At 51.6% G+C, this 26,838-nt stretch overlaps 2 protein-coding genes across 18 annotated transcripts in view; one reads left to right on the top strand and one right to left on the bottom strand.

Moving 5' to 3' along the window:
• The window catches only part of SBF1 (SET binding factor 1), a 106,380-nt gene extending 88,744 nt beyond the window's left edge, over positions 1 to 17,636 (top strand). For 6 of the 11 annotated variants that reach the window (XM_082308177.1, XM_082308173.1, XM_082308176.1 and 3 more), the window contains one exon: positions 124 to 17,636. In XM_082308177.1, the coding sequence (XP_082164303.1) occupies positions 124 to 222 (99 nt within the window). In that variant the 3' untranslated portion in view covers positions 223 to 17,636. The remainder of the gene's footprint in view (positions 1 to 123) is intronic. The other 5 variants (XR_014227826.1, XR_014227827.1, XR_014227828.1 and 2 more) reach the window with 5 other exon arrangements.
• A 136-nt stretch (positions 17,637 to 17,772) lies between these two features.
• PPP6R2 (protein phosphatase 6 regulatory subunit 2) overlaps positions 17,773 to 26,838 on the bottom strand; it is a 111,663-nt gene continuing 102,597 nt past the window's right edge. For all 7 annotated transcript variants that reach the window (XM_082308183.1, XM_082308178.1, XM_082308182.1 and 4 more), the window contains 2 exons: positions 20,964 to 21,119; positions 17,773 to 19,455 (listed from right to left, as the gene is read on the bottom strand). In XM_082308183.1, the coding sequence (XP_082164309.1) occupies positions 19,404 to 19,455; positions 20,964 to 21,119 (208 nt within the window). In that variant the 3' untranslated portion in view covers positions 17,773 to 19,403. The remainder of the gene's footprint in view (positions 19,456 to 20,963; positions 21,120 to 26,838) is intronic.

The following is a 26,838-nucleotide window of genomic DNA, read 5'->3' as shown; positions in this document are numbered from 1 at the left end:
CGTGGCCCCGCCGCGGAGCCCAGCCGTTTGCTCCGGCAGCACCAGGCTGCAGGGGCTGCGGTGCTGCTGGCTCACCGGGTGCAGCCGCCCGGCCCCGCTCACCTCCTCTCTCCTCCCCTGCAGCTGAAGACGACAAAACGAGTTTACAATTTCTGTGCCCAGGATGTGCAGCTAGCCCAGCAGTGGATCGACCGCATCCAGAGCTGCTTGTCGGACGCGTGAGACTGGCTCAGAGGAGCCTCTATTCCAGGCACAGAGTCTCCCGGGCCCCAGCACGTGGAGCAGAGGCCGTGCCCAGGCTCACGTCCGAGCCGGGGCTGTGACTGACTGGAGCGGAGGAGATGGCCTTCCTTCCCATCTGCCACGGGTGTGCGGTGCTGGGGAGCCCGCGGCACGCACCCCCAGGCGGCAGTGGGGGCAGGATCAGTATTTACACTATGGTAGGACTGTGTAGTGGAGGAATTCTTCGCGTTGAAGCAGGCTGGGGGTGCGGGCGGGAGCCTGTCCTGCTCTGACCTCCCAGGCCTGTCTGAGCCCTGTAATTACTGTGTGTCCTCTGTGCACCTCCCGCGCCGGCGGCCCCGCTCCAGCTCTCTGCGGCAGCAGCGGTGTCGTCACCCGGCTGGAGAGGGTGCACCTCGCTCCCCCCCACCCTGTGCTGCTGGAGAAAGCGGGAGCTGCCTGCCTGCCTCGTCCTCCCCGCGGCTTGCATGTCTGCCAGAGCATCCACGGGGGAGAACCGGTCCTGCTCCCTAAGCACGTCCAGGGCTTCGCTCCCACCTTGCTGGATCCGGGGAGCTGCAGCTCAGGGTGCCGGTGCTCGCAGAAGTGACTCGCCTGAGCACGGGGACCATCCCGCCCAGCCGGCGTCCCCCTGGCAGCAGCGGGCAGGGCGTCCCAGCATTTGAGCCTTGGCCATCCCAGACTTGCACAGGAACAGATGAGCACGGCCGCCATCTGCCCGGGGACGGGGGCGGTTGTGGCTGCAGGCGCTGGGCTCCGTGCCTCAGGAGGGGACGTGGACGTGGCCACTGCTCCCAGCAGGCAGCTGCCTGCGTAGGCCGTGACAGGGGCTCCCTGTCCTGGCTGGGGCACAGGCTCTGCCTCCACCGTCAGGCTTGCTGTGATGGGGGGCACGGTCCCCGCGGGCGGTGCCAAATGCTGCAGCCTCCTCGGTGCCCTCTGTCCCCTTGCATGGGGGGAGGACCAGACCGGCCCCCGGGACAAGGGGTCCTGGTCAGCTGCAGCCGGGGGCCTCGTCCCTGGTGATGCCAGGGCTGGGACACGGCTGGGCACCGTGGCGCTGGCGGGGGCCACCCGGTCTCTTTGCACAGGTCCCTGCGGGAAGGAGGGGGCAGCACCTCGGAGGGCACCGCGCTGCCCTCTCCTCCCCACCGCCTCGGGGCTCGGCCGTTCCCCCCGCTTGCGCTCTGCCCGCGCTGTCAGGCCGAGCCTGCTGGCAGAGGGGTCTGGGCAGGAGCCCCCAGCCCTGCAGCAGCGCAGGTTTGCCCACCGCCTGCTGCCACCTCCCTGGTTGTTGCTGTCACAGTGTCAGTGCAAAGGGGGAATCTCGGTACAGAAACAGATCCTGCAGCACCTCATCCACCCCCACGCTGGTGTGACCGCGGCGGGTTCGGCCCCGCTCCACCTGCGGGTCGCTCGCCGGGAAGCCCCAGGAGGCATCGCGAGGGCGCTGGACGGGAACCGGCCTCCGCAGCCCTCCCTGCCCCGCAGAGCCACTGCACCGGCTGGGGCCGACCCACCGCCTCCCCACAAGCTCGGCCAGCTCTTCTGTCTTGTTTTTAAAGGAGTACAATGTTTTATTTCAGTGCAGAGATCTTTGTACAGTCTTAACCCCCCCCCCCCCAGTTCCCCTCTTTGTTTTATTGTATAATAATGGCTGTGGCAGGTAGCTGGTGTAACATGGAGGTTTTTGTAACTTACCTGAGCAGTTGTAGATTATTGAAGTTTCTGTACATTGTGTCAAACATACAGAGTCCTTGTATTGTATTGTGCCTAGAGGAAAAAGGTTATTATATAAAGAGAAAACTAACTGAATTTAATAAAAAAAATTAATATGACAGATGCCCTTTTGCCTCGCTGCCACCGCCATCAGCTGCCCCCGGTGCCCTGGGCCAGCGCTGCGGGACCGCAGGGTCTGAGCTCAGCTCCTGGCCTGAGGGGACGCGGCGTCCCCCGCTTCGTAGGGCCGCAGCCTCGGGGAGCGCTGCTGGCGCAACGGCGTCTGCCCCGGTCCCTGCGTTCCCCGTGGCAAACAGGGGCCTCTGTCCTGTGCCGCGGGTCTGCGCTCTCCTGCCTGCTCCTGCCTGCGCTCCCAAGCTTTACTCTTCCCCACGGGACTCGGGTTGGATGAGCCCAGCGGCACCGAGGCTCAGCCGTGCTGGTTTCTGTTGGTCAGCCCTGCGCGGCTCCGGGCTTGCAGCAGAGCCTCTTCCCGGGAAAGGGGGCTGCACCGTGGAGCGCGGCCCCTTGGCCCCGCACCACGCGTCCCTGCTGAGCAAAGCGCTGTTCCCAGCAGCAGCGACGCAGGGATGGGAGCTGCAGGGCAGCTGCATGGAGCTGCTGATGTGACACGCGCTGAAAACTGCCTTGCTCTGCAGCAGGGGATGGGAACGGTGTTAAAGGAAAGCTGGCAAGAAACCCAAACCCAACGGTGCCGGTTTGCAGCTCTCCCCCCTCACTGGCCGGTGCTGGGGAGCACTGGGCACCCTGAGGGACCGCGAGAGGAGGCGTCTCGTTCCCCTTGACCAGCCAACCTAACCGCTTCAGTCAACGCAGGAACAGGGACTTCATCCAGCGCTCTCAACCCTGCTCCTGGCTGCAGCCACCACGACAGGGCCCCTTGGAAAACACGAGGGGCACGAGAGGAGGCTCCATCCTTCAACCGCCTCACCACGTCCTGCAAGGCCACCACGGGCCAAGCCGAGAGGATGCCAACAGCGCGGTGCCTTCGGGCCTGCCCACAGCCGGCGAAGCGCTGGAGGCCAGCCCTGCTCCGCCTTGGTGGCTTCACCACCAGCAGCTTTCTTCAGGGTGAAGACTTGAGGATTTTGGCACAAGAAGCCACGGGACTGAGATTTTTCTTACACTGCAGCTAACACGATTCAGCAAAAGGGGACCAGCCCCGTACAGAGGCAAACATCTGGCAAAGCGGCCACTGGCCAAGGCCCTCTGGTCAAGACTGAACCGGGGGCAAGCGAAAGCACGGCCCGGGGCGGCAGGGAGAACCCCCGCCGTCACTTCACTGCCTCTCGCCGTCACAGCCCCAGGGGTTTCACCCAGACTCAGCCGCCCTGGCCCCGCTCCCCACGGGGATCACGGCCGCGTGCTCCGGCCGTGAGCGGTGCGCTCGCAAGAGCAAAGCCACGCTCGTCTCACAGCCGTGGTGCTGCGGCACCGGGCCTCCCACGAGACAGCGCAGGCCAGAAACCCGCCTTTACCTCCGACAGCAGCAGATGACTTAAAACCCAGCGGCCCCGGCCTCTGCTCTCCGCCCTCCCGCCGTGGGTCCGGCAGCCCTCCCGGCTGCGCGGGCAGAAGAAACCTGCAGGTTTCCGTAGGCACCGTGGCGAATGCTGCCTGCGCTCGCTGCCTGCGCTCTCCGCCTGCCTGCGCGGGGTGGTGGGGCCGAAGCTGGGGAGCGAAGCCGAGGGTGGGATGCGGCACGGCGGGGGCTGAGCGTGTCCTGCAGGAATCCACCACTGGCACGTGAATTTTGAGCTTTTATTGATAGTTGGAACTTACAGCCTAAAACTGACAACATAGAGAGATGCAGACTTTTTTTCTTTTTCTTTTTTCTTTTTTTCTTTTTTTTTTTCTTTTTTACAAAAACAAAAACCAAATAACCAAAAGCCACCAGCATCAGATTTACAATATAAAAGTTTTGACAGTAGAGAGACTAAAGTACATCTGGAATTACTCAGAAAAATAAACAGGGAAAAAAGGCAGTAATTTAAAATTTGTCCCTCATATATACACATAGATACACAGACATTGCTTACAAAGACCCGGTTTCAACATTTAAGGGCAGTAGGCATCATGAGAAAAAAGGCTCCCCTATGTCATTGCACTAAATTCCTTAACTCAGCTGGGCACCCCTTCGCCCCCCTTCCCGGGCCGGAGGAAAGGCCACGAGCCGCCAGAACCGGCCTTCCGCCGTCCCCGGCGTCGCGCCCCGGGCTCAGCGAGGACCCTCCCCACGCCAGCCCCGGTCTCGTCCATCAGCCGTCACCGGTGCGGCCGCTGCGACGGCCCCAGGCCACCGTCTACGCGGGCAAGTGTTTCTTATTGCTATACAGAGTGCGTCTTACCTATCAGCCACCGTTTCATGGGTTGGTTGGTTTTGTTAAAAGGCGTGGATTCAGCCCCTAGCGCTTGCTTTGCCGGCCAGGCCACCTTGGAGCCCGCACGTAAGACCTGCCCTCGAGGAGCAGCTGGACTTCCCGACCGGTCAGCGGCAGATTTTCAGGGAAACTCGGCTCTGGGGACACCGAAACAAAACGACTGGATTTTCAGAAGAGCGGGCAAAAAGCAGGTGCGGAGCTATGCTGAAAATCTGGGCTCACGGCTGTGCACCGAGCACTGCGAAATCCAGCTCTCAACTACGTTAATGCCCCGGCCCCGCTGCGCCCGCGGCCGCAGCGCCTTCCCCAGCGCGGAGCTGAAAGGCTCTCCTGCTCTCAGGGGCCCGGCCGTCGGCTCTGCCCCGGTCGTGACGCAGCGACTGCGGCGGTGGCCGTCTCCACGCTCTCCTCCTGAACCCGGCGGCTGCAGCAAAGAGCGAACCCAGGAGCGGGGCAGCGCCCGCGACGGCCACGCACCCGCCCCGGCCGGAGCTCTGCTCCCTCTGGGAGACGCCTGGATGAACCCGCCAGCTCCCCGGCCAAACCTGCACCGCTGCAGCCGCTACAGCCTCCCACTTCTCCTGGCGATAAGAAATTATTTAAAAAAAAACCCAAAAAAACCCCAAACTGTTTTGGTTTATTTTTAGTTTAAACAAGCATTGCGGGTACTTCAGCCTAAGGTGGCAACTGATGGATTTTCTAGGGGGGGACAGGCCTTAAACAAGTGGCTTGTGCTAACAGTCAAAAAGCCAAACGTTTCCAGTCGCCTCACCTCTGAACTGCAGCCTAATGCCAAACAGAAAAGAAACCGATGGAGGTTACGGAAAAGCCCCGGAGAAGCAACTCCAGAAGCTCCGATTCAACAGACCGTGGACCAAGATAAGGTGGCAAAGAATATTTAATATTGATTGCTTTAAATATGCTAAGTGCAAATGAACTCGTTAAACGATGGCGTCCTGTCGGGTTAGGAAAATCAGAGCCTAAAAAGAAGTTTCTGTTTGTCTGAGCAGATACACCCCATAGTAAAAAATGTCATTAGAGCCACGGCTATTTTAATGTGCAAGAGTACGTATTACCCACTCCATGTCTATACACGTGTGTATGCACGTATGCACGTACACACACCCACACATATGAGATGACTGTCTTAAGCACTGCCAAACTGATCTCGCGCCAGTACTTGGGTTGTGGTAAAGAAAAGGTTTACAAAATATTAGATCAAGAAAAAAGGTTTCTATAAAACTTTTTACATTTCAACTGAAGCTGGTCATCTAAATTTTAAACACTGTCAAAACCCGGTTTGGATACAAAAGGCAAAGACAGAAACGGACAAGGAACAAAAGTTAAAAATCAACGCCCTTCTTTTCCAGGAGCCTCACTGAGAAAACGCCGAAATGAAAACCGCCCTTGAGCACTTTCTTTTTTTCAGTCCGAAAACACAGCTTTACCTACCTCGAGAAAATGGCAACAAGTACAAACCAGCATTTTATCTGGAACTGAAAAACCCTAACAGCCTCAGCCCGGGGAAGCGGGTGCCCAGCGAACCCTGCCCTTCCACAAACCTTCCGCCCCGTGCCCAGTACCTTTGATTCGCTTTTTATTTGTACCAATGATTAAGCCGTTTCAGAAGGTGCACGCTTACTGATCAAGAAGTTATATGCAAACCCAAAAGCTCTGCGAAAAATAGGTTTAAGGTGAATTTAGAAATATATATATATATAAATATATATATATATATATAAATAGTCCCTATATACATTAACAACTGAAGATGAGGAGCGGAGGAAGGGAATAAAGAGCCACGGACATCCAGACCCCACGCTCCCCGGCTCCTTCCACCAAACCCGCAGCCTGCCCGGCGCCTGCTCCTGCCCTCGGCCCGGCAGCTTCCACCTCGCAAACAAAACCGCCTTGCCTTTCGCTGGGCACAACCTTCTGCAAGCCGAGAAGAGAGCCGACGCTTCGAATTTATAAAAAAATACATGAAAAATATTTCAGGCACAGCAAGCAAATGGAAGTATATTTCTCGCTTCTAAATCTGCGCTTTAAATTGCCAACAAGGCTGGTAGAAGAAATAGTTTTCTTCCTTGAAATCCCAATAATTCTTTTAATCACAAGGTCTCTTCTGTCCTCTTCTGTCTCACGGCCCAAGCCCACAAGTCTTGGGTTGCTTCTGTCCTCGGCCAAATAGGAAACCAAGAGGGGAAAGTCAGCGCTCCCGTGGGTGCTGTGAAATACCCACGCGGCGGGGTGGCCGGGCGTGATGTGCACACGGGCCGTACGCCTGTCCGCGCCGAGGTCTCCGGGCTGCTCCCACACCGCTGCAGCGCCCGCCCCGACGCCAACGCCGTGCCGCCTTCCCCGCGCGCCCTCCTGGACCCAGACCAGCCAGCGAGCGCAGCCCGGCCCAGGCAAAGCCTAACCCCAGCCGCCGCCTTTGCTGCAGGTCCGGTTTCGAGGGCGGGTGACAGACCGAGGCACCGCGGCTTCCGAAGCCTCGGCAGCCAAAACCCCGCAGGAGAGGCGGGTGCTGCCTTGCCCTGCAGCCAGGAGTTGATCCATCACCAGGGCTCCTCGACTGCTCCGACTCCACCAGCACACGGCCGGCTCCGGGAACGCCGGCCCGGCCAAGCACGCGGCGTTCCCGACCCGCGGAGCCCTCGGCTCCCTCCGGCTGCAGCCGCCAGCGGGGCGGCGGTGCGGGCACCTCATCTGCTACCGAGGGGAGAGGCAGGGCGAAGGCAGCAGGTTTTACTGCTCCGTGACTCCCACCCCAAGCCGCGCACAAGCCATCCATAACCACAGGCCAGCAACGTTTCTGCTGCTGGGCTTGGCGCGGGTCGGGCCAGCGAGCGCCCAAGGATGAGCCGGGTCACACCAGTGACACCAGTAACGGCACAGCTCCTGCCAGTGCCACCCGGTTAACAACCTGCAAACAAGCGACGCGACAGAACGGCTTAGATAAATGTATATTCTTGTCTCTCCTAGCACACCGCTAAGTTACCCTGTGAGTACACTTCAGAAATGCAGAAGAGGGCGAAGCCAGCCCAGGACGGGACCCGTGTCCCCTTTCGTGTGAAAGGCCGTGGGTTTGCAGGATCCCACCGAGGGACAAGGACCCAGAGACAGCCCCGCACCGCACAGCTGGCACAGCTGGCTCGCGACGGAGTCAGTGGCCAGAGCAAGGTGCAACCTCCGCGCGTATCGCACATTTAACACAGAATGCTTTAATGTTTCCGTTGTTCTCGGTTGTACGGATACCGTGTGCTACTGAAGGCAGGAATAATCATAAAAGGGAAAAGCTTGTCAGCAGCTTTTCAAGTATTTCTCAGTGACTGTTTTGCAGAAAAATTGCTTTTCATTCAAAAAACAGAATTCAGATGAGGAATATTTATATTTCGTAAGGGGAAAATATTTACATGCCCATATTGACAAATGAGGTTTTAATTTAAATTACACATTAAATAGTAAAATATTTAATATTAAATATTATATTGCAACACAAAATTATGTATAATCAATTTCTGAGGCGCTTTTAAGCACAGCGTCTCTAACACTTGGAGGACAAACTCAATGTACATTTTTTAGTTGGATATCAATAAAACATTCTGAATAGACAGTAGGATGTGCATCAAATTTACCTTTACTACTCCACGTTGAACGCTCTGCTGCACTAGCCGCCATCGCATAATTTCTATTATCCCTTAGAAAAAGGAGCCCGTTCTCCTCGCACAGCGCCGTCCTTAAAGGCGACCCACGGACCTTTCGCACGGAGACGATGATTCCCCAGTGACATCTTTCCTTCTCTTTTGTGAACTACGGACAGGCAAGCTGGCCAGGAGGCACGGCAACGCCGGCAGCGCCTCCGCGCCTCCCGGTTCCCCACGCGCACACGCTCCTTTAGTAACGGCCCTCAAATCACCTTCACACCCTGACTCCAAAGAAGCCCACGGAAGGAGGGAAGGGGTCCTCGTCGCAGCCCCCGGCGAAGACGACCTCACCCGGGAGCTCGCCGCGCAGGACGCGCAGCCGGGAAGCTCGGCGGTGCGTGCCGGGGACGGACAGAGTGGCCTAAGCAGCCATGAGGTTAGGGAGGCATAAGATGAAGAAGAGCACAAGGAACAGAAATACCTTCTGTCGGGATCTGGATGGATATAAGGCACTCAGAACAACAGCGGGGAATTTGAAAGTTATTATTATTATTACAGCGTGGGATCCTTCTGCTCGTCACGTTCTCTTTCCCTGTTTCCTGGCTATCTGGAGATGAAACACGACTCGGTTCCAAAGCTGGAATGAGAAGAAATGACTCCTTCCGAACTAAACCAAAGGCACTGGTGTTTTTATATCTGGAATTTTTATTGCTGATCATTGTTTTGCCCTAGTTCACTCCTTAAGGGCACTCGGTCATCAGCTGGAATGCAAAGAGGGCGAGCTCTCCGCTGGAGCGAGGACGGGGCCCAGGGTGGGACCGGGGCGGTGCCGTGAACCGGGGAGGTGAACCCGACCCAGCCACGGCGGAGCGGGCGATCCCGACCCCGAGCCCAACGGCAGGTTTCCGCGTCTCGGTGCAAGAAGGACGACACACGGACTCGCAAGATGCTGCGATTCTGCCCCTGATGCCCGTGACGGATGATTTCAGGGGAAGGCAGGCCAGGGAAGGATGGTCTCGTGGATTTGTACCATAAAAGGTAAAGTATGAAAGCATGAGAAAATATGACAAACTGAAGTTACAAAAAGGCTCTATCCCAGCTCGGAGCTGGCGAGTATCGAAGTGAGCACGAATGCCTTTTCTTGGTCAAGTTTCAGCAGAGACACTGGCAGAGGGAGCGGGATGCTCAGGGGTCTACAGGGACACAGCAGGAGCTCATTACGCACGGAGAGGATACAGATGGAGACAAGTTTCTGAAAGGAAACAAAGGAGTCCCAGTGCTTTGAACTCTCCCGCCCTGTGCTTTGGCCGATTTATTTTAAGAAAGAAAGAAAGAAAAAGTCTGTTCAAAGTCTCAGGCAAAAAGAAAATGGTGCTTTGAAAATGACTGCGAAGGTATTCTGTACAAAGATAACGTTTCTATTTCAAATCACGCATAGGAACTGAACACTGAGTTAACTATTACAACTTACCGCGTTATTTACTAAATGCTCTACTTCCTTTAACTTCTAATGTTTTCATGTAACATGCATATTTTCACGTGATCCATATGTTACAGTCAAAATTTACATAAATTTATAGCATGAGGTAATCAATGGTTTTCTTTACGTTATTTGATTCTGAAAGAGTAAGAATGCAGAACTTTAAGTTACATGTGATCAATGCGCTTTAAGGCAAGTTTAGTGCCCTGCGGTATCCTAACCGATGCCGGCATGTTTCAGAGAACCGACAAACCCCCTACAAAGGGCCTGTCCCTGCCCCATAAGGTGCCACGGAGAACAAAAGCCGTCTTGCCTGTTCGCCCTTTGAACGGTCCGAGCAGCCACACCTGGAGAGGCGGTGACACGCAGGGAGCCCGGGCAGAGAGCGCACTGCTGCGCAAGAGACGGGTCGTCTGCCCGCGGGTGGGAAGAGAAGAGGTGATTTTCTGCATCAAGCCATTTTTCCAGATTGTCCTGGCAAGTCGGTCGCGGTTTCGTGTTTAAGCCTTAGTCTGAAGGTGAGATGAGCGGGAAGAGTTAAAGTTTCAGTGCAAAGTCACCGCCACGCCGCGAGGACCACGGAACGTGAGGACCACTGACCATGAGGAGGACCACTGACCATGAGGAGGACCACTGACCATGAGGAGGACCATGGAACGTGAGGACCACTGACCATGAGGACCACTGACCACGCCACCACGGTGCCAGCTCAGGGCTCCCGGGCACGGAGAAGCACAACCCTCCTCTCCCACAGCCCCCAGAGCAAACGAGTACCACGGGTGAGTCTTCAATACCTCTTCTGTAGATCAAAGCCCCACGACGCAGCCTCCCGGAGACCCGGCCACAGGCGCTCTAGTACGCGCTCTAGACGAGGACAGAGCAAGACCAGGACCTCGCCGCCGGCGACTCGGCTCTGGCTGGCTCTGACCCAACGCTCGGCATTTTGGCAAAGGATTGCCATGGGCTTACCAATGAGTGAGAAACAGTTCCACGCCGCACACGACGAGAAGTGTTCAATTACCGTTTGCTGTGCCTGAAGTCCATTACGTTTCAAGTTTAGTTCCGTGAACGCTCTAGCCTGGGAGACCCTTTGGCAGCGTCTGCAGTGGCACGCCTTACTGCCGAAGACAAGCTTACTCAAAATTCACCAACAGTGGGAAATTCTCTACAGCATTTCTAGAATTCCTATAAAGTTCTGAAAAAACTAGCTATGAGCATCAAAATTACACGATAAAAGATTTTTAATAGTTTACATCTCTCCAAACAATTTGAGAAAATAAAAAATAGATGGGGAAGGATCTGTCCTTTATAAAAGCCCCCCCGACTTCAGGGAGAGACAAAGGATTCTTCTCTCCCGAACAGCATCAAATATAAAAATACATTTTACATACAGGCATATTTCACCAACATTTTTATACTTACGCCGTGAAAGGTGACAGATAACAGTCACGAGGAAATACAATTAATTTTTGTACAAAGATGGATAGGGAGGTCGGACTGGTCACCACAATGCCCTTCTAGTAATGAGGTAAGTGAGTTTTAGACGAGATAAGCTAACATATAGGAGCCAAATTGTTTATTTTCTGCATTCAAATCTGTCAGAAAGTTTGCATGCGGATGTACGCAGAAAATGCCTGCTCAGGTTTACGAGAAGCTTCCTATCAGCGGGCGTTTCGTCAGCAGCTACCACTGGGGGAAACCATGATCAAAAATCTCTTTCTCGCCCCAACGCAACGGCATTCCCTGCGAAGCTGGGAACTTGAGCCAGTATGAAATCAACAGGAATTGTATCAAACCCATTTTCCAAAGAATCTTAAACTTCCACTGAACTGAATTTTTAAAATGGTCTAACGCGCGAAGTACCTCCAAGGTGTCTGTTTCTGCTGCCTAAGACCTATAAAAATAATTAGCGACGCATAATTCTGGGAACAAGCTAAGGCACTCTCCGTAATGAAACTAAAACCACGCGGTTCCCCTGACCAGAAGGATTTCTTTTTTGCAAGCTGCCATGCAAAGGTAAAATTATTACTTCAAACTTTATCCCAAGTTATTTTAAAGTTTAGTAATAATGGAAATCATAGTAGCAATCCTTTAGTAATAATGGAAATCATAGCAATCCTTTAGTAATAATGGTAAATCATAGTAGTAATCCTTTAGTAATAATGGGAAATCATAGTAGTAATCCTTTAGTAATAATGGTAAATCATAGTAGTAATCCTTTAGTAATAGTGGTAAATCATAGTAGTAATCCTTTAGTAATAGTGGAAATCACGTGCTTATGAGCTTCCAATGCCCGAGCCTGAGACACGGCACTCTCTTCTGGCTCAGGGAACACACTGGTGCAACCTCACCAAGAAATATTTAATACTCGGTGTCTCTTTCTAAGATTCAATGAGCCACAAGCGGGTCTGGGTTGTTCTCGAGTTTGGGAGTCTTTTTTGCTTTGATGGAGAAACTTTCAATGTCGTTATCTTCTGTCCACAGAACTAGAACTGCCAGGACGACACGTTTATTAGGGGAAAAAACCACGTGCGTGAAGTCAGTGTTAGCCCACCTTAGGACGGCTGTACACCCACCGCCGGAACCCAGAGCGCTCCCCTCGCGTGCCACGTGCCAGCCGCAAGGCGCTCAGCTCCGCCGGAGCCGTGCTCGCCTCCAGCTCCCCTTGCTGAGCGCGCAGACCCTGAGCGGGTCGATCCGAAAAAGAGGAGGTACGTATCGCCATTGCAAAGCGCCACAAACCCCAATTTCATCTCAGCAAAGGAAAAAGTCCTGTTGCAACCTGACTAGTCAGCTATTGATCAAATAGAGAAGTTACAAATAAATACCTAGGCCTTAGATTCTTTAAAGATACATACTGCTGCACTCAGTGTCCTTACACTCGATAGCCTCCAAAGCCAAGGTTTGAGTTTAATTAGCTTCAGAGAGCCTTCAGCTCTTCCCTGCCCATGTTGCCCTTGAAAATAAACCTAAACCCTTCCAAGCCTAGCGTTAACCATATGATACACCACCACACTCTGGACTACATGGTGGTTTGAGTAACAAACCTGTTCCTGATTAGGGAAACCATGCCAGTTAGGACAAGATGAGAAAAGAAAGAAGCAGTAGCGCAATATGTGTTGAGGAGCCAGAAGCTAACAGCAATGTGAGACGTGCTCCGCACTGGAAGTAACGGCTTTTGTAAAACCCCTCTGAAGCGTGCAGTGGCTTCAACTTACAGTTACGAGGCTACTGTGAGTTTTCTGTCTACAGTACTGAACGCAATGTGGCCTAGTTTAAGCCAATTAATGGTAAGCCCCCAAACGACACGACGTCGTGAAGATGGACACACCCGAGTACAGCTCTCCATTTCCCTTCACCTCTTTCCTATGCATCAAGCTTTTCTTCTTTTTAAAGTAAAGCCCCCATCCCGTGCAATCTGAACAGAAAGCTGTAAGACCTTCTCATAACAAGGGGGTATCTTTCACCTGGGTGGTTGGTTGGTTTTTAATGGCCTGTGATGTCCAAACCAGAGAAAAACTCTACTGCACCGCGGGCCAACAGCCGTGCTCCTGCGTCGTGAACCCGCGTCGTGCTCCTGCACCGTACTGCACGAGGCCTTCAGTGGTCTCCCCTCCTGAGTGCTCTCCCCTAGCATCAAGGGACCGGGATGAGATTAAGAAATTGAGTTTCCCTTCAGGGAGAAGCATCTAAAAGTGTTGTACTTTAAAGGCGGGGCTGGCAAAAGAGCACGTAAGTGCATTACGCTTGCCTTGTGAGAGCTCGCAGCCGCAGGTAGAGATGCTTTCAGAACAAGTACGTGGCAGAACAGGATTTCAGAGAGAACTGATGCCGGGGGGAACAACAAACAAAACAAAGAAAATTAGCACACCATGGTAAACAGCAGGTTTCATTTTGTCTCTTTTTTTCTAATGACAACAAACCCTTTTGTAACAACAAAACCAATTGTTTATAATTTCTGAACACGACTCAGGGTAAGATCGCTGCTTTGGGAAGAGCAAGAGGAGAAGAGAACCTTTCTTTAAATGACTGAAAAATGCAAGATAAGCTGCTGTATAGCATCAAAAAAGTCAAGTATTATGCTGCAGAAACATCAAATGATCTTATTTAGCAAGTATAATTAACCTGGCAGCCAGGACGCAGGACCTTCCTCTCTCCTGAAGTCTCGGGGACATCACGGCGCGCGGGCAGTATCAGAGTACGCGCAAGAATTTGTTGCGCCTCTTTTGCCCCAGCTGGCAAACCACTCTGGTCTGTAGCACCTGCACAACTCGGGGGGCTCTGCCATACAGCAGCCGCTTCCCCGCCAGATAAACCCAACAACTGAAGAAAACGAGGCTCTTCCAGCTTTACTGCGATATTCATTGCACTAAGACAGGGCTTAGCACAACAGAAGGAGAAGGCTGGAAAAAACCAAACAACTTACTAGTAACCGCGGTGTAAACCTTTAGTGACTGGCAGTAAGACTTGCTCTACGCTATGCCACCGATAAATAAGGATTTCAATTACGGCTTGCTGGCTGGTTTTTGGAAAAATGATTTTGGGATGCCAGCGGACAACAATAAAGCCATTTAAAATTTTTGCCTTTAGGTATGTTATTTAGGAATGGCCCTTAACTTTCATCCACCTTGCGCGCTGCATCGTGTACCCAAACCCTTCCTGCTGGCAAACTGGGATGCCCGAGTCTTTGTGAATAGATGCTGAGGGGCACGCTGTGGTTTGTTACCATTATTTTTTTTAAGATCTGTGCACCCACTGGTTTTCCATTCTGCTTGCCAGCCGCAGCTCTCTAAACAGCAATAAGGGCAGCAGAGCCTCGGGACGCTCACAAAATTTATATCAGGCTTTGCTGAGGACATATTATCCAGATGAATAACCGGGATTTTGTCTGCCATAACTGTTACGACTCACGAGAAGAAGCAATAAATTGTATTTCTGTGTGGGAAAATTTCGGTAGAAGACTGGTGAAACTGTTGAATAAACTACAGTCATGTTCCCTGCTCCCCTCCCTTCACAGGACTGTCTCAGCTAAGCTTTAACTTGAAGCTGGTGGATACGACTTTAGAGAGGACCTCACCTCTTTGGGACAGCAAGGGAATTCAAACCCACGAACCCAGCTCCAGATCTCCCCGGGCTGAAGAGGGTACGTAACCCCCCGCCCGCTCACAGTGCTGTCGTTAAAAGCCCGTTCAAAGCCTGCAGTGAGCAACAGAAATAATGACTCCAAACCACGTGAGTTTTTATCTGCTATCGGATCACATCTCCATGGCCCCAAACCAGTTACGCCTGATCCACAGCGCAGGGTTTTTCTGACTGCGAGCCCTACAGCTGTGCTCCCCCTCCCAGTCTGACACCCGGGTACCGAACGCAGGAGCCTGGGCACCTGAAAACAGTCATCCGATGTGATGATGGCAGGGCTCCTGGACGGCCCTATCATCCCGAGGAGCGTATTTTTCCCACAATCCAGAGACAAATGTGCTATGGTTCAAGGATTACTTAGCGTCAGCTGAACCGATCACTTTTTAGCTGCTAATTGTGCAGACAAGGCCCCTCCTCTCCCCGTGCGAGAGCACGCGGGCGAGGCTCTGCGGCAGCAGGGACGCCAGGACAGCAGTGGGATCGCTGGACGAGCCGCTGCTCTCTTGCAATCCACCCTATCAAAGCCCAGCTGGGCAAAGCCGCTGAACCGTTCTAGCAGAACCAGTTCCCCCCAGTAAGGTACGCCTTGCTGGTTTTGGTCTTGTACAACGAACGTTTGTCGATGACTTGCTACTGATCACGGAGCTGTACACAGATATAAAAGTTAGGCTCTTTGTGCTCCGACTCTCTGCTTCACCAGGTTTCTCACAATATCCAGCTGTGTGTGTATAAATATACATGGAATAATACATATTGCAAATATATATCTATATACACACACTCATCAGTATACATATTCAAACCTAAAATTATATATACCATATCGATATGGACAGATTCAAAATACTGCACATAGAGGAGGAAGGACGGTGCTGAATATAACTTCTGTTTAGTCTTCACTGCTTTCTGACCAAGCATCTAAGCAAGCCGAGGGGTTTTGGAAAGGGAACAGCTGGGTTAAGTAAATCCATTTTCAGCAGGCAACACATCCCGCTCCACCCCAGGGTAAGGGTCCTTCCCTCGAGCACACGGCTTACTCGGCGAGGAGGGAACCCAGCTCTGCAGCAGTCGGCGTGCCCCGACCGCCACGGAGACACAGTGCTGGCACCACGCACGGCACGGCACGGCCCGACCCGCGGAAAGGGCTCCATCGAGTCACGGCACGCAATGCCTTACGGCCACCTGGAACCAGAAAGCAGTGGCAGAGCCCGGTGCCTGCAGATCGGCGGGCAGCGGTCTGGGACGGCGAGGAAGAAAGCTCAGACAGCAACGGGGACCGAGAGAGGCCACGGACTACTGGCAGCGGGACCCTCCAACCCCTACGTACCCGCTGCGACTCCGGAGAGATGGGATGCTCAAACTTACAACGAGAGAGAGATTTACGCACGGTTTGCCTATAAAATTATTTGAGCCAGGCAAGGAAACCATCATCTGACTCTGGATCTGTTCTGAACTGCGAACCCCAACATACCAGGGATGAGGAACTTCTTCTAGACCAGCTTCTTGGCTGGTGTGGGAGCGATGAGGTATAATTCAGAGCTTAAATCCCAAATGTGGAGGAATCATTCACTGTCACAAAAGCAAGAGAGCTTGTGCATTTCTACAAATCTATTTAACTACTGGTAAAATGTCTTATCACAGAAGTAACTGGACACAAGTAAACAAATTAATAAACTTAGATAACGAGCCCCTCAGTAACTAAACTGTGTTTTTAGATCTGTTTACTGGATATGTTTAAATATATTATTAAAGCTTTCATTTAAATTTATAGACTCAAAGCCAAAAGCCAACGAATGACAAGTTCAGAATCTGCAACGAAGGGCCCAGGCAGACACGTCCTCGCGTATCTCTCCGAAAGGCTGCAGGATGTTCTTGCTGCCAGCTGTCCCGTGCCACCGCTCGGGGGGAGGTCGCTGCTCCCCCAGCCAGGCGTCGTGAGCAGCGGATGCTTGCAGCATCGGCCAGCACGGCTCGAGGTTACGCAAGGCGACCCCTCTCTACGACATAACCTAACGCAAAGATCATTTACCTGTTTAACAAGGTGGCTGAAAACGTATCGAGCCAGAAGGATGATCAAATTGTGCCTGCGATGGACAACTCCCCTTAATCTCTCGATCCTACAGGGACTTGGTCATAATTGTAGCACGGTGGAACCTGCGAGCACCACGGTCAAGAACCGTGAAGGAACACAGACTGGAAGAGAACTATTGCCGTCACCTGGTACTCAACGGGCCTGAAGCCCAACCATGGTCTTCAACCAGCTGCTGGAATAAGCTGCACTGTTGTTGTATCAGACGAATGATTTTTCAGTTTTTATAGTATGGTTTTTAGGTGTTTGAAGAATGCCCGAAGAGAACCTGATTTTCAGAAAACCTCTAGCACCAATCCTCTGAAAGTTAAGACTTTAATGTGTCTCCAATTAGGAACTCAAAACCGCTCATCGTTTCTGATAATCCTGGCTAAGAGTGGGATTGATCTCCAAAGAGCAAGCAGGGTAACCAAAGCAGAAAGTGAGATTTTTTTTTTCCTCCCAGTGCAATGTAACTTTAAATTATTTATTTTAAATTACAAGGAGTGAGAAGACTTCCAGAACAACAGTACTGTGCCATGAAAGCACCTGCCTACCGAGTCATTGCAGCTGAGAGAAATCACAGCTATGTCAGCAGCATACAAGTGGCCCACAACCCTAGCACACGACGTCAAGGTGCACGCAGTAATCCCGTCCTGCCTTCTGCACCGCGACCTCCGCATCTGGTGCTCCGGCAAAGCAAATCCTCAATTTTCCCTAAGAGCATGAATGAAAATACGTCATCTTTGGGCACACGAGGATAGCCTCGTGCTGCGGGTACGTCACCGTCGGATACTGATCCAGCAGAACAGACTGACTCTAACAGCGAGAACATTTTGTTCATCTCACTCCCCCCCCCCCCACCTCTCAATACAGTTAAGAAAATTTCATATGCACTACATACATATCACAGTTAAAAATAAAGTACTTTTTAAAAAGACTGAAGTCTGGCTAGGATGCCTTTGCTCATAACAACAGATCTGTGTGAGGTACTTTTTCATACTCACAGGGTAAAGTCCCTCGTTACGCACAAGTGAGAATATATCTGAAAATAAGCTATTTGGCTACCTATGTGTCAAGCTTCATGCTTTTATTCCAAAGTGAATGATTTTCCAGCTTAGTCTTGGACTAATAAAATAAGCGGCATTTAACATTTGACAGGTGGGTTTCAGCATACAGCTCACACACAAAAGCAGGCCCAGCTCTGTGTCTAGACTACAGGGGGAGAGGATAAGCACGGGAGCGCTGGTCCTGGCGACCTGCTGTTACCAGCCCGAGCCTGCTTCTGCAAGTGGCCCAACATCTACACCCGTATGATCTATGTGCACAAGTCCGGTCTGGGAGCAAGCTCAAAGCAGAGGCCAGCACCGCTCAGTGCAGACCTGCGTCTGAAACCGGTACAGTCTTTACAGGAGTAGGTCCTTCAGCCTACGCAGAAGATCCTGGGTTCCAGAGTCAAGTACACACCTTCAACTGACCTTGCTCCCGGGCAGTTTGAAGCGCAGTCCATTCCTCCATACTGTTTTACTCTACTATCCCGAGGCAGCGGTACCTGTCCCCCCCCCGACTCCTCCGTGACCGACTACCTGGGGAGGAACAGCAGGAGTCCTGTGCTGGGGCCATTTCACTCTCCAATGTTGTCGCTAGGTACAAAGTGCAAAAGTGTTGCTGTTCCTGCATCCATTAAAAACTTTAAAAACAGAACAAAACAAAACAGAAAAGGATTTCTATAATAATTTCAAAATACATTAGTCTCCAAAAAGCCAGCAAACACCTGATAACCTGTTTGTGCCATATCTGCTCTCGTTCCTGCACGGCAGCAGTCCAGTGGATCATTATCCTCTTAGCTGGCAGACAACACGCTACCTTCTTTGCATACTCTCCAGCCAACGGAGGACGACAGCCGGGAAGTTGAGTTTTGATGGCTCGGCCAGAAGAGACCAATTGCTAACCGACCCAAGATCCTGCAGCGAACGGTCGCGTCGCCGGGGGAGAGAGCACTGAGCAACTCACGGGAATGCAGAGACTTCCCACTTCTCAAGACAGTTCAGCACGACAGCAAGTTAGCTGCTTGGCCTCTGGCCTGGGACGATGCCAATGACTTCCCTCCCACCCCTCAAAAATGTAAAATAAAATCCCTCCCTGCTTCATCCCATTTAAAGTGTTTGCATCTTTTCCTCCTATGAAATGTTTCTGATAAGGCTTTATTGCTATACAAAAGCGGTGCAAATGCTGCCCAAAGACAGCTCCATCGGGAACTTTGGTCACACGACTGCGGGACTCTTGTGCACTGTCCGAGTCCCAGCGTTAGACCTGCTACCTTTCTGAAGAGAAGCTGAATACTGTGTGCAATAACACTAAGAAAATAGGACTGAACCCCAAATACAAAACCAAAACGAGGGAGAGAGGGAAGGGGACAAGGAACTAAAATTAGGCAGAAGGCTTGCTTGGGAAGAACCCCATCATTCCTGTGATGACTAACTGATCAATGCTACATTTAGACAATGCAAGTGTCTTTCAGAACAGATTGTTGGTGTTGAAACTGCGTGTCTGGTCCTGAATGCCAGCTCTCTCATCAATGCAGCATTTATTAAAAAATAAAATTAAAATGAAAAAAAAAAAAAAAAAAAAAAAATTTGACAAATTGCATCACCAGGTAGCAGCCTGGCCTGGATCACACACGTCCCATTGCATCTGTTTCATCAAGCAGGGCCATTTAATGTGGCTTCAGCACAGGGCAAGACTTCTTCTTTCCTAAAGAGAAACCCAAAGAGTAATATTAGAGAAATACAGCTGCTGGAAGATACTCGCTCCTAAAGCTTACTTTCCTCCTGGTTGGACACTTTCCTCTTCAGTAGTATCTGAGTCATCCTTTCTCTATTTTTGTTTCTTCTGCCTGCTAAAACATTATTGGCTTCCTAACGAGAACCTCCTCCAAGTCCTTTACAAAACACTACATTTAAAAATCAGAATAGAAACCGAGAAGTCAGCTTTGACCGCCGATTACACAACGTTAATTAATTTATTGAACCAGACGTTTGGAACGTGACCGCCAGGGTCCCGAGCCCACCGGAAGGCTCTGGCCTGACCAGCCTCGCCCGGGGCCTCCCCGCCTGGCACCTTCCACCATTGGCCTGGGAGCTGGATTTGGGTCTTTGCCGGAGCTACGCCGTACGCCTGGCCTTGCACCTTCCTGCCGCAGACCGGCTGACTCGACTGCATGGCTTGTCCCTCGTCCCAGGACGAGGACGTGACTGGCGACGGCTGGATGGGGCACCTTGTCAGCAGGGTTTTTGCCCCCCACTTTGCTGTCACCCTCGGGTCCCGGCTGAGCTCCCGCTGGTGCACTCGGGGCCCTGACAGGACCTGGGGTGCGGTGGCGAGAACAACGATCCGATGGGATACTCGGCTTCCTCCCCAGTACGAGTTACGCTAGCGCTAGAATTTGTGTGAGACCGGTTGTAAATTGTGGGCTCAAATGCTAGGCAGTCGCTGTACCGGGGGGACAGCGCCGACAACCAGGACAGATTTTAACGGAGTGGAGTGGGTCGGTTGCATGAAGCTCAAAGCGCTGGGTGGAACTTCTTCGTCTCACCAAAAGTACCTAACAGACGAAATTCCTGTAGGATGGCCCAGATGTCTGGCTTCAGCTAAGCACCATCGTCTGAGATTCAGTCTAACAGCAAGCTCGCTCCAGGAGGACCGAGGCACCCAAGGAGGTTTCTTAGCTCAAGAAGAGCAGAAGCACCTCATCATTGATACGCATCTCTCTGGCCAAAACCAGGAGCTGTGGAGGTGAGAGCACTAGATATGCAGAAGGATTCGTTTCCATATTTAAAAAGACCTAAACTGTCACATTCACAAAAAATGAATATAATTTCTCCTTGAGGCTACTTCCAGTTTCAGTTATCAAAACACATCCCCACATTTCCTCATAATATTGTAACTGTAAACGTCTATACGTTCACCCGAACGTACAAACCCATACTATCTGAGTGCTTGTCATGCATGAGTAAGAAATGAGAAGTCCGTTACGTTAATAAAACAAACGATTCGACAGCACTTCTGGGAAACGGAAAGATATGTGCAGTATATCGCAGGAAGAGCTCCACGCTACCTGCAGTATAACGCACTCCAGGACCCTCCAGATGCAACCCTCGCGTAACTTGGAGCCTACGCTAACGGCAGAACAACCGCGTTCAGCGACACGGTAAAAACCGATTCTGTCGGAGGCTGGAAAAGGAGAGTTTTGAGCATCTCACCTGTCTTTTGTGGCTGTTTCCGTGACAGCTGTGACAACGGCGGCGGTGTTCTGGTGCTCCTCCGAGTGCTGGGCCACGTTGTTCAGGGGTTTGGATGCTTTTGTCGTTCCGATGTCAGTGATGGCCAGCTTATCAATAACCATGCAGTCTGCATCACTGTGTGGGGAGAATTCAAGTTCACGTTAAAATGCCGATTAATGGGGCTTAAATTCCAACGGAGAAAAAAAACATTCCTCCTCCTCTCCTAGCACAGGCCACAAAAATCCCACAAAGAACTGGAAATAAACTGGAATTAAAAAGCAGCGTACACATCCTGGAGGCTACGTTTCCTAAAAATCAACAAGACACCAAATAGGCACGAGAACGACAGCTCCTCAAGAAAGGCATTCCCGTTTCCCGCAGCAAAACCCGGCCTGAGAGCTCCCCAGGTATCCCCAGCAAACCAGGCACCGTACCGCCCTCGGCAGCCGCCCCCGCCGGCGCGCTCTCCTACGGACAAACACAGAAGACAGCGGTGGAAGGATGCAAACGGGAACGACATTCGGCCACGACTTTGCAAGCTTAGAAGGTCCAGAAAGCCAAGATTACCACTGGGAGCAACACACCAGAAGCAGACTGCTCGCCCTGGCAGTACCGGGGACTCAGCACCCGTACGCAGGACCGCAGAAGATCCTCCGGTCCAGCCTTTCGTGGGAAAGGCAGCCTAGAGGAGTTCACCTCTCCTGAACGGCCCTCCCTTACCCAGCACCGCCACGCAGGTTTCCAAGCCACCGCTCCTTAAACTGCCGGGTTTGGCAACGCCTGTTTCTGATCTCGGACAGGCACCTACGCCGCTCTGCTCTACGGGTTTTTCCCAGGTGGCACCTGATACTTCTGCGTCCACCTAGAAAGACTTAAATTAAGTACAGAACCTAAAATCCTGAGGAAGAAAAAAAAGTTGATCGGATGTTCACGAGTGGTATCTTCAGAAGCCAAACACGGTTAAGTTAACTTGCTTTCAGTAACACATCAGACAGATTCCCACGCCTGAGGGATAACATTTCCAATGACGTCTCCCTACAACAAAACAGAAGCTCAAATCCTGAAAAAGGAGAAAAACTGCTAGCATGAAACCTCCAAATCTTCTACGTTCGTATTAAAAAGACCCATATTTCTAACCGGAGGAGTTATTTCTGTGAACATCTTTATTCCTTGCCTTCTAAGGCAGAGGAGAAGCTTGCGTGTGAATGATCTTCCTCACAGTTTTAACCCAGTCCCAGTTTCAAGAGTGATTTCTTCTCCTCCTTTCCGAGAGCACGCCTACAAAAAGGGAAGGAAAGCTCAGCAGATGACTGCGCTGGAATCCTGTCACCAGCTGCCGGGGAAGTTTGTACTGCACACACGTAATCACAGTCTGGTAATTAAGACATGTGATAAGAGATTTTGAGATCAAGGTTCTATTTCTGTAGCTACTTTTCTGTGTGCTCTGGAAAAAAAAAAAAATACATAAAAAATGAGGAATAACGAGATCAAAACATTTATCTTCCTAAAGGGCTAACATGCTCTTAAAAAGAAATACCGCAAGTACAAAAATATACCTTAGAGAAACTGCAGGGGATAGATGAGACAGCAGAGAATTGAACTAAATTGCCAGAAACGTCATTAGAAAATGACTTCCCACACAAGAAACTGGAGCTCAGGAGATTTAAATTGCTCAAAGATAAACTGCTTAAATTCAATCACTAAAATTTCCATGACACAAGGATTCCGATGTTACGAAGTCCTGAGGCTACCTGACCACGAAGGGGGCATGGAAATTTCTCTCTCCGACAGGCTCAGGGAGAAGCAAAGCCGGGCACGCAAACCGCTGCGGGAGGACACGCGGAGGCCAAGCTAACGGGGTGGAACAAAACGAGGAGCCGGTGCGGAACACAGAATACCATCACCCACGCAGGAGGGTTAATAACAATATCTAATTCTGGCCCAGAATAAACTCTAGTACCTATAAATATTTTGCATTAGTATTCCTCTGGTCAGCTTATTTTTTGCAGCTAGCCGCGTCCCTTAAACGCCAGCCTGGTACGGCCCTGCTGCCCGCGCAGTCGATGCGCGGTGCAGCTCATGTCCCCAAACAGCCCGGCTACGTCCTCCGAACCCCGGCGGGGCCGCGGGCAGGGCAGAGCACATCACCGGCACGCAACACAGCCGCGCTCTCCTGGGCGGGTTAAGGCAGGCTAAGGAAGAAGAGTTATCGGCAACAGTGTCTGTCTCTGCTGTAGGCTCTTCTTAGTTAAGCTCTGCAAACAGACCTCTCATACTTCCCACTCCAGAAAGAACGGGGAATTTTAAAGCTTTAATTCAAAGCCACTTGTACAAATATTCCAACAGCAAGCGTGACTCTGTCCAGAATTGTGTCTTCTTTCACAATGGACAAGCACTGAGCACAAACAACTCGCGGATGCCACCTACGGCCATGCCCACGGGGCTTTCCAACACAAGAGCCGGGACAATTTTCCTTTATGTTCCCCAAGTTCAACATCCTCGCCAAATCCTGCAACTTAACCACCACGTTTGTAAATACTGCTCTGGAGGTCACTTGTAACAGAGACTCCTCTCTTTCGACAAGCACCGCAGTGCTTTCTGAGATACCCACCCACCCCCAGCGCGCAGGCTGAATGTCCCAGCTCTTCCGTCTAATCAGAAAATAAGACTAGGAAATATGACCTGCTTTACTAGGCCCAGTCATCTTGCTCTCTAGAAGGTTAGAGCAGAGTTTGCATACAATAAGTTGGAGACGTCTCCTCCTAACCACCGGCCGGTTGCTTCGGGACAGCCCTGGCAGCGCCTGGTGGTGTTCTCCTCACCTGTGCCCGGTGAACATGGGGCTTAGCGGAGCTGATCAAGTCTGCTTCACCGCAGGCACAACACAGCTGAGCTGAAAGCGTCCTGAACAGGGCAGTCTCTACTTGACCTTCATGCAACAGGGCTTCTGCAGAACTTTAAGAACATAATCTCGGGGTCTAGAGACAGCAGAAAGTTTGTGGCGGCAGTGGACCATTACTGCCTGGTGTCCGGCAGAGCGAAGAGAGCAGGCAATTAATCAGCTGGGAATGTCCAGGGCGGGTCAACACCTGGGTGCCATCACAGGCACTGGCACGGCATGCCTCCTGCCGGAGCCAACGTCAGAGCGCTCTGGCCACGGTCCCCCGAGGGTGACGAAGCGAGGGACACCCTCCAGCGACACGTCCCACAGACTGCTTCGAGGCACGGCAGGGGACGGCAAAGCGAGCGAAAGGGACACACGTCAGCCATTCTCCCTTACCCTGCCTGATGTGTTTGTTACCCGATGTAGTTCATACCCTAAACGTCACCTACGGTTTGTCTACTAAGGCAGCAAGTTCCTTGAGGCAGGTACCATCACGTCTCCTCTGGGTGATGTGCGCTGCCAAGCACTCGGATTTCACTTAGAATAATGACGTGATAAATTACAATAATAATTTTAAGCTAAGAAGTATTCAAACTACTACTTCTTCAAAAGCTCTTATTTCCTGTTAACTGATGCGTACGTTAAACAAGGGAGGCTACCGACACACTTCTGCTCAAAGCCGCCGGTGTCTGTGCAAGATGCACGCACACACGTACACACGTACTGCCTCCCACTGGCAAACGGGAACGGGTTTTCCCTTCGCACCAACAACGGGAAGAGAAGGTAGTCATGGAAAGCCGTGACGGTATTCCACCTGGTTTCAAGGCGGCTTCCCGTCACCTTTCCCAAACGCGTTGTTTTTAGACAAGGGACTTGAGAAAACGAACTCCGGCTCCCAGCTGCCGCTGGGGAAGGTCCCACCGCTGCTGGGAGCCCAGCGGGGACGAGCCCGCACAGGGTGTAGGCCTCGCTCCTCCTGCGCTCGCGGGAGTGCTTTGCAGAGATTTGCTTTTCACACGCTACCGAAAACTTGCAGCGCTTGCAAGGAATGAGTTTCAACTACGTCAGCTTCTTAGAGAAAAATCTGCCATGAAGATAGCATGGAGCTCTCAGCTATTACTACCTGTAATATAATACACGTAAATAAGAAATATTATATCTCCTCCTTCCCGACCGTAGGTGCTACAAACCGGTTGTTCATTCTTTTTTGCTCTAATGCTCAAAACCTGCAAATGCGAAGCTTCCTCAAACCGACAATGCAACTGCTTCCCTTGAAGTGCCATTTCTTCTTAGAAACACAGGATTCAGCAAAGTTCACACTTCGTAATCACCAAAGTTGTCATAAAACCATTCTATATCAAACCTGATACCCAGTTAAAATAAAGTGCTATGTTGTTCTATTTATGAAGATGAAAACGTCAGGAGCTCACTTAACTTTTGATAATAATTCAGTTCTTCCTGTAGATTTCCACCAGCTTTATAAAGAAAATACTTCAGCATTGCAATTTTTTTTTTAGCACCTCTCTCTTGCCCAGTTTCATTACGCAAACTTCTTTTTAACACCCATTTCAACAGCACTACTGCAAAACACATCATGCTCTCACCCTGCTTTTCCACCGGTCGGTTTACGGAGGGCCTTTCGGATTTAGCAAGACAAAGTAAGCTGTCGCAGCTTTGCTGGTGGTTCAAATAAGCCCAACTGACCCCGAATTGTAGCGCCAGATGGAAATCCACGTGCGGCAGCACCTAAGGTAGCTCTGCCCGACGCTAAGCGCAATGCTGATCTACATCTCATTGCCAAAGGGTCTGTAAGAATCCAGGCTGTAGTCCCAAACGAGCGAAGAGCTTGACGTATTTCAGGGAAGGAGGATTTGATACTTCAGCAGCCTTGGAGTTCAAGTCTACCCACCTCTGAAGCTCACTACTGTGGCTCCTGGGATACACTTTAGATATCCTCTAGTCTCTTTGGTAAACAACGAGTATCATAGACAACAAAACACCGTGAAGACAGACTAGGAAAAACAGTGGCACCATAAACAGAGAAGCAAGACACGTATAAAAAGCGTACCTAAACGGCAGGCTCGTGCTGAGCCCACAAGCGAGCCCTTAAACCCCAGGCTCTGCAATGAGCAGCCACAAGACACGGCGGGAGATGCGAGGGCAGCCATGCTACACATGTACTTCTCAACACGCTGGAAAATGATTTGTTGGCTGTTGATTAGACAAAGTCAGGCAAGACGGGAGGTCTGGCTTCCAAATTTACATGCAATCTTCCATTAACAAGGCCAACGCTTAGGTCAGCTTAGAAGATCCCATCGACGCCAATTATTGCACTAAGCGTTCATCTTCGACCGGAAAAGTTTTCCGGTGAAATGGGATCTCCGGTTAGTCACTTTTACGTTTCCTTCTGAATAAATGCGCACTGACATGCAGCCAAATTTTACAAAAATGGTGGTGTCATGCGCCGTGCCCCACGCCCGCAGCATGCTCGTTCCCCCTCATCGGCTGTCCAAAGCATGCCAGCGACTCTTCGCAGTCAGGCGGCAAAACGAGAGACAAGCGAGGCAACCGCTTCTCGTGCTGATGTTTCATGCTCGTCACGTGCGATGGCGAACCCGACCGCCGTGCAAGACCAACAGTCGGCAGGCACAGGAAAGAAAAACGTATCCCAAGATGGGAGAGCTCAAAACATCCACTGTGACAACGTCACTCCACTCAGCTTGGGAAACTGGAGGATTGTTTTCTCTACTGTGTGTAAGCGGACGCTGCACCGAAACTCCTTGCTCAGTAACAGCCAACGCCACCAGCCGCCCTGCGCAAGCGCCTGGCCCGGGCCCGGGGACCCCCGCGCCCCCACGCCCAGAGCGACCGCTGCCAGCTGCTATTTCTGAGCTGTTTCAGCAATTTAGGGGTGTCACTGCTGTCAGAACGCAAGTGAAGTACTTTCATCCCAGAACCATGTGTGATCAG

This window comes from Platalea leucorodia, assembly GCF_965183815.1.
Source record: "Platalea leucorodia genome assembly, chromosome: 4".
NCBI lineage: Eukaryota > Metazoa > Chordata > Aves > Pelecaniformes > Threskiornithidae > Platalea > Platalea leucorodia.
This window is presented reverse-complemented; position numbering and strand designations above follow the sequence as displayed.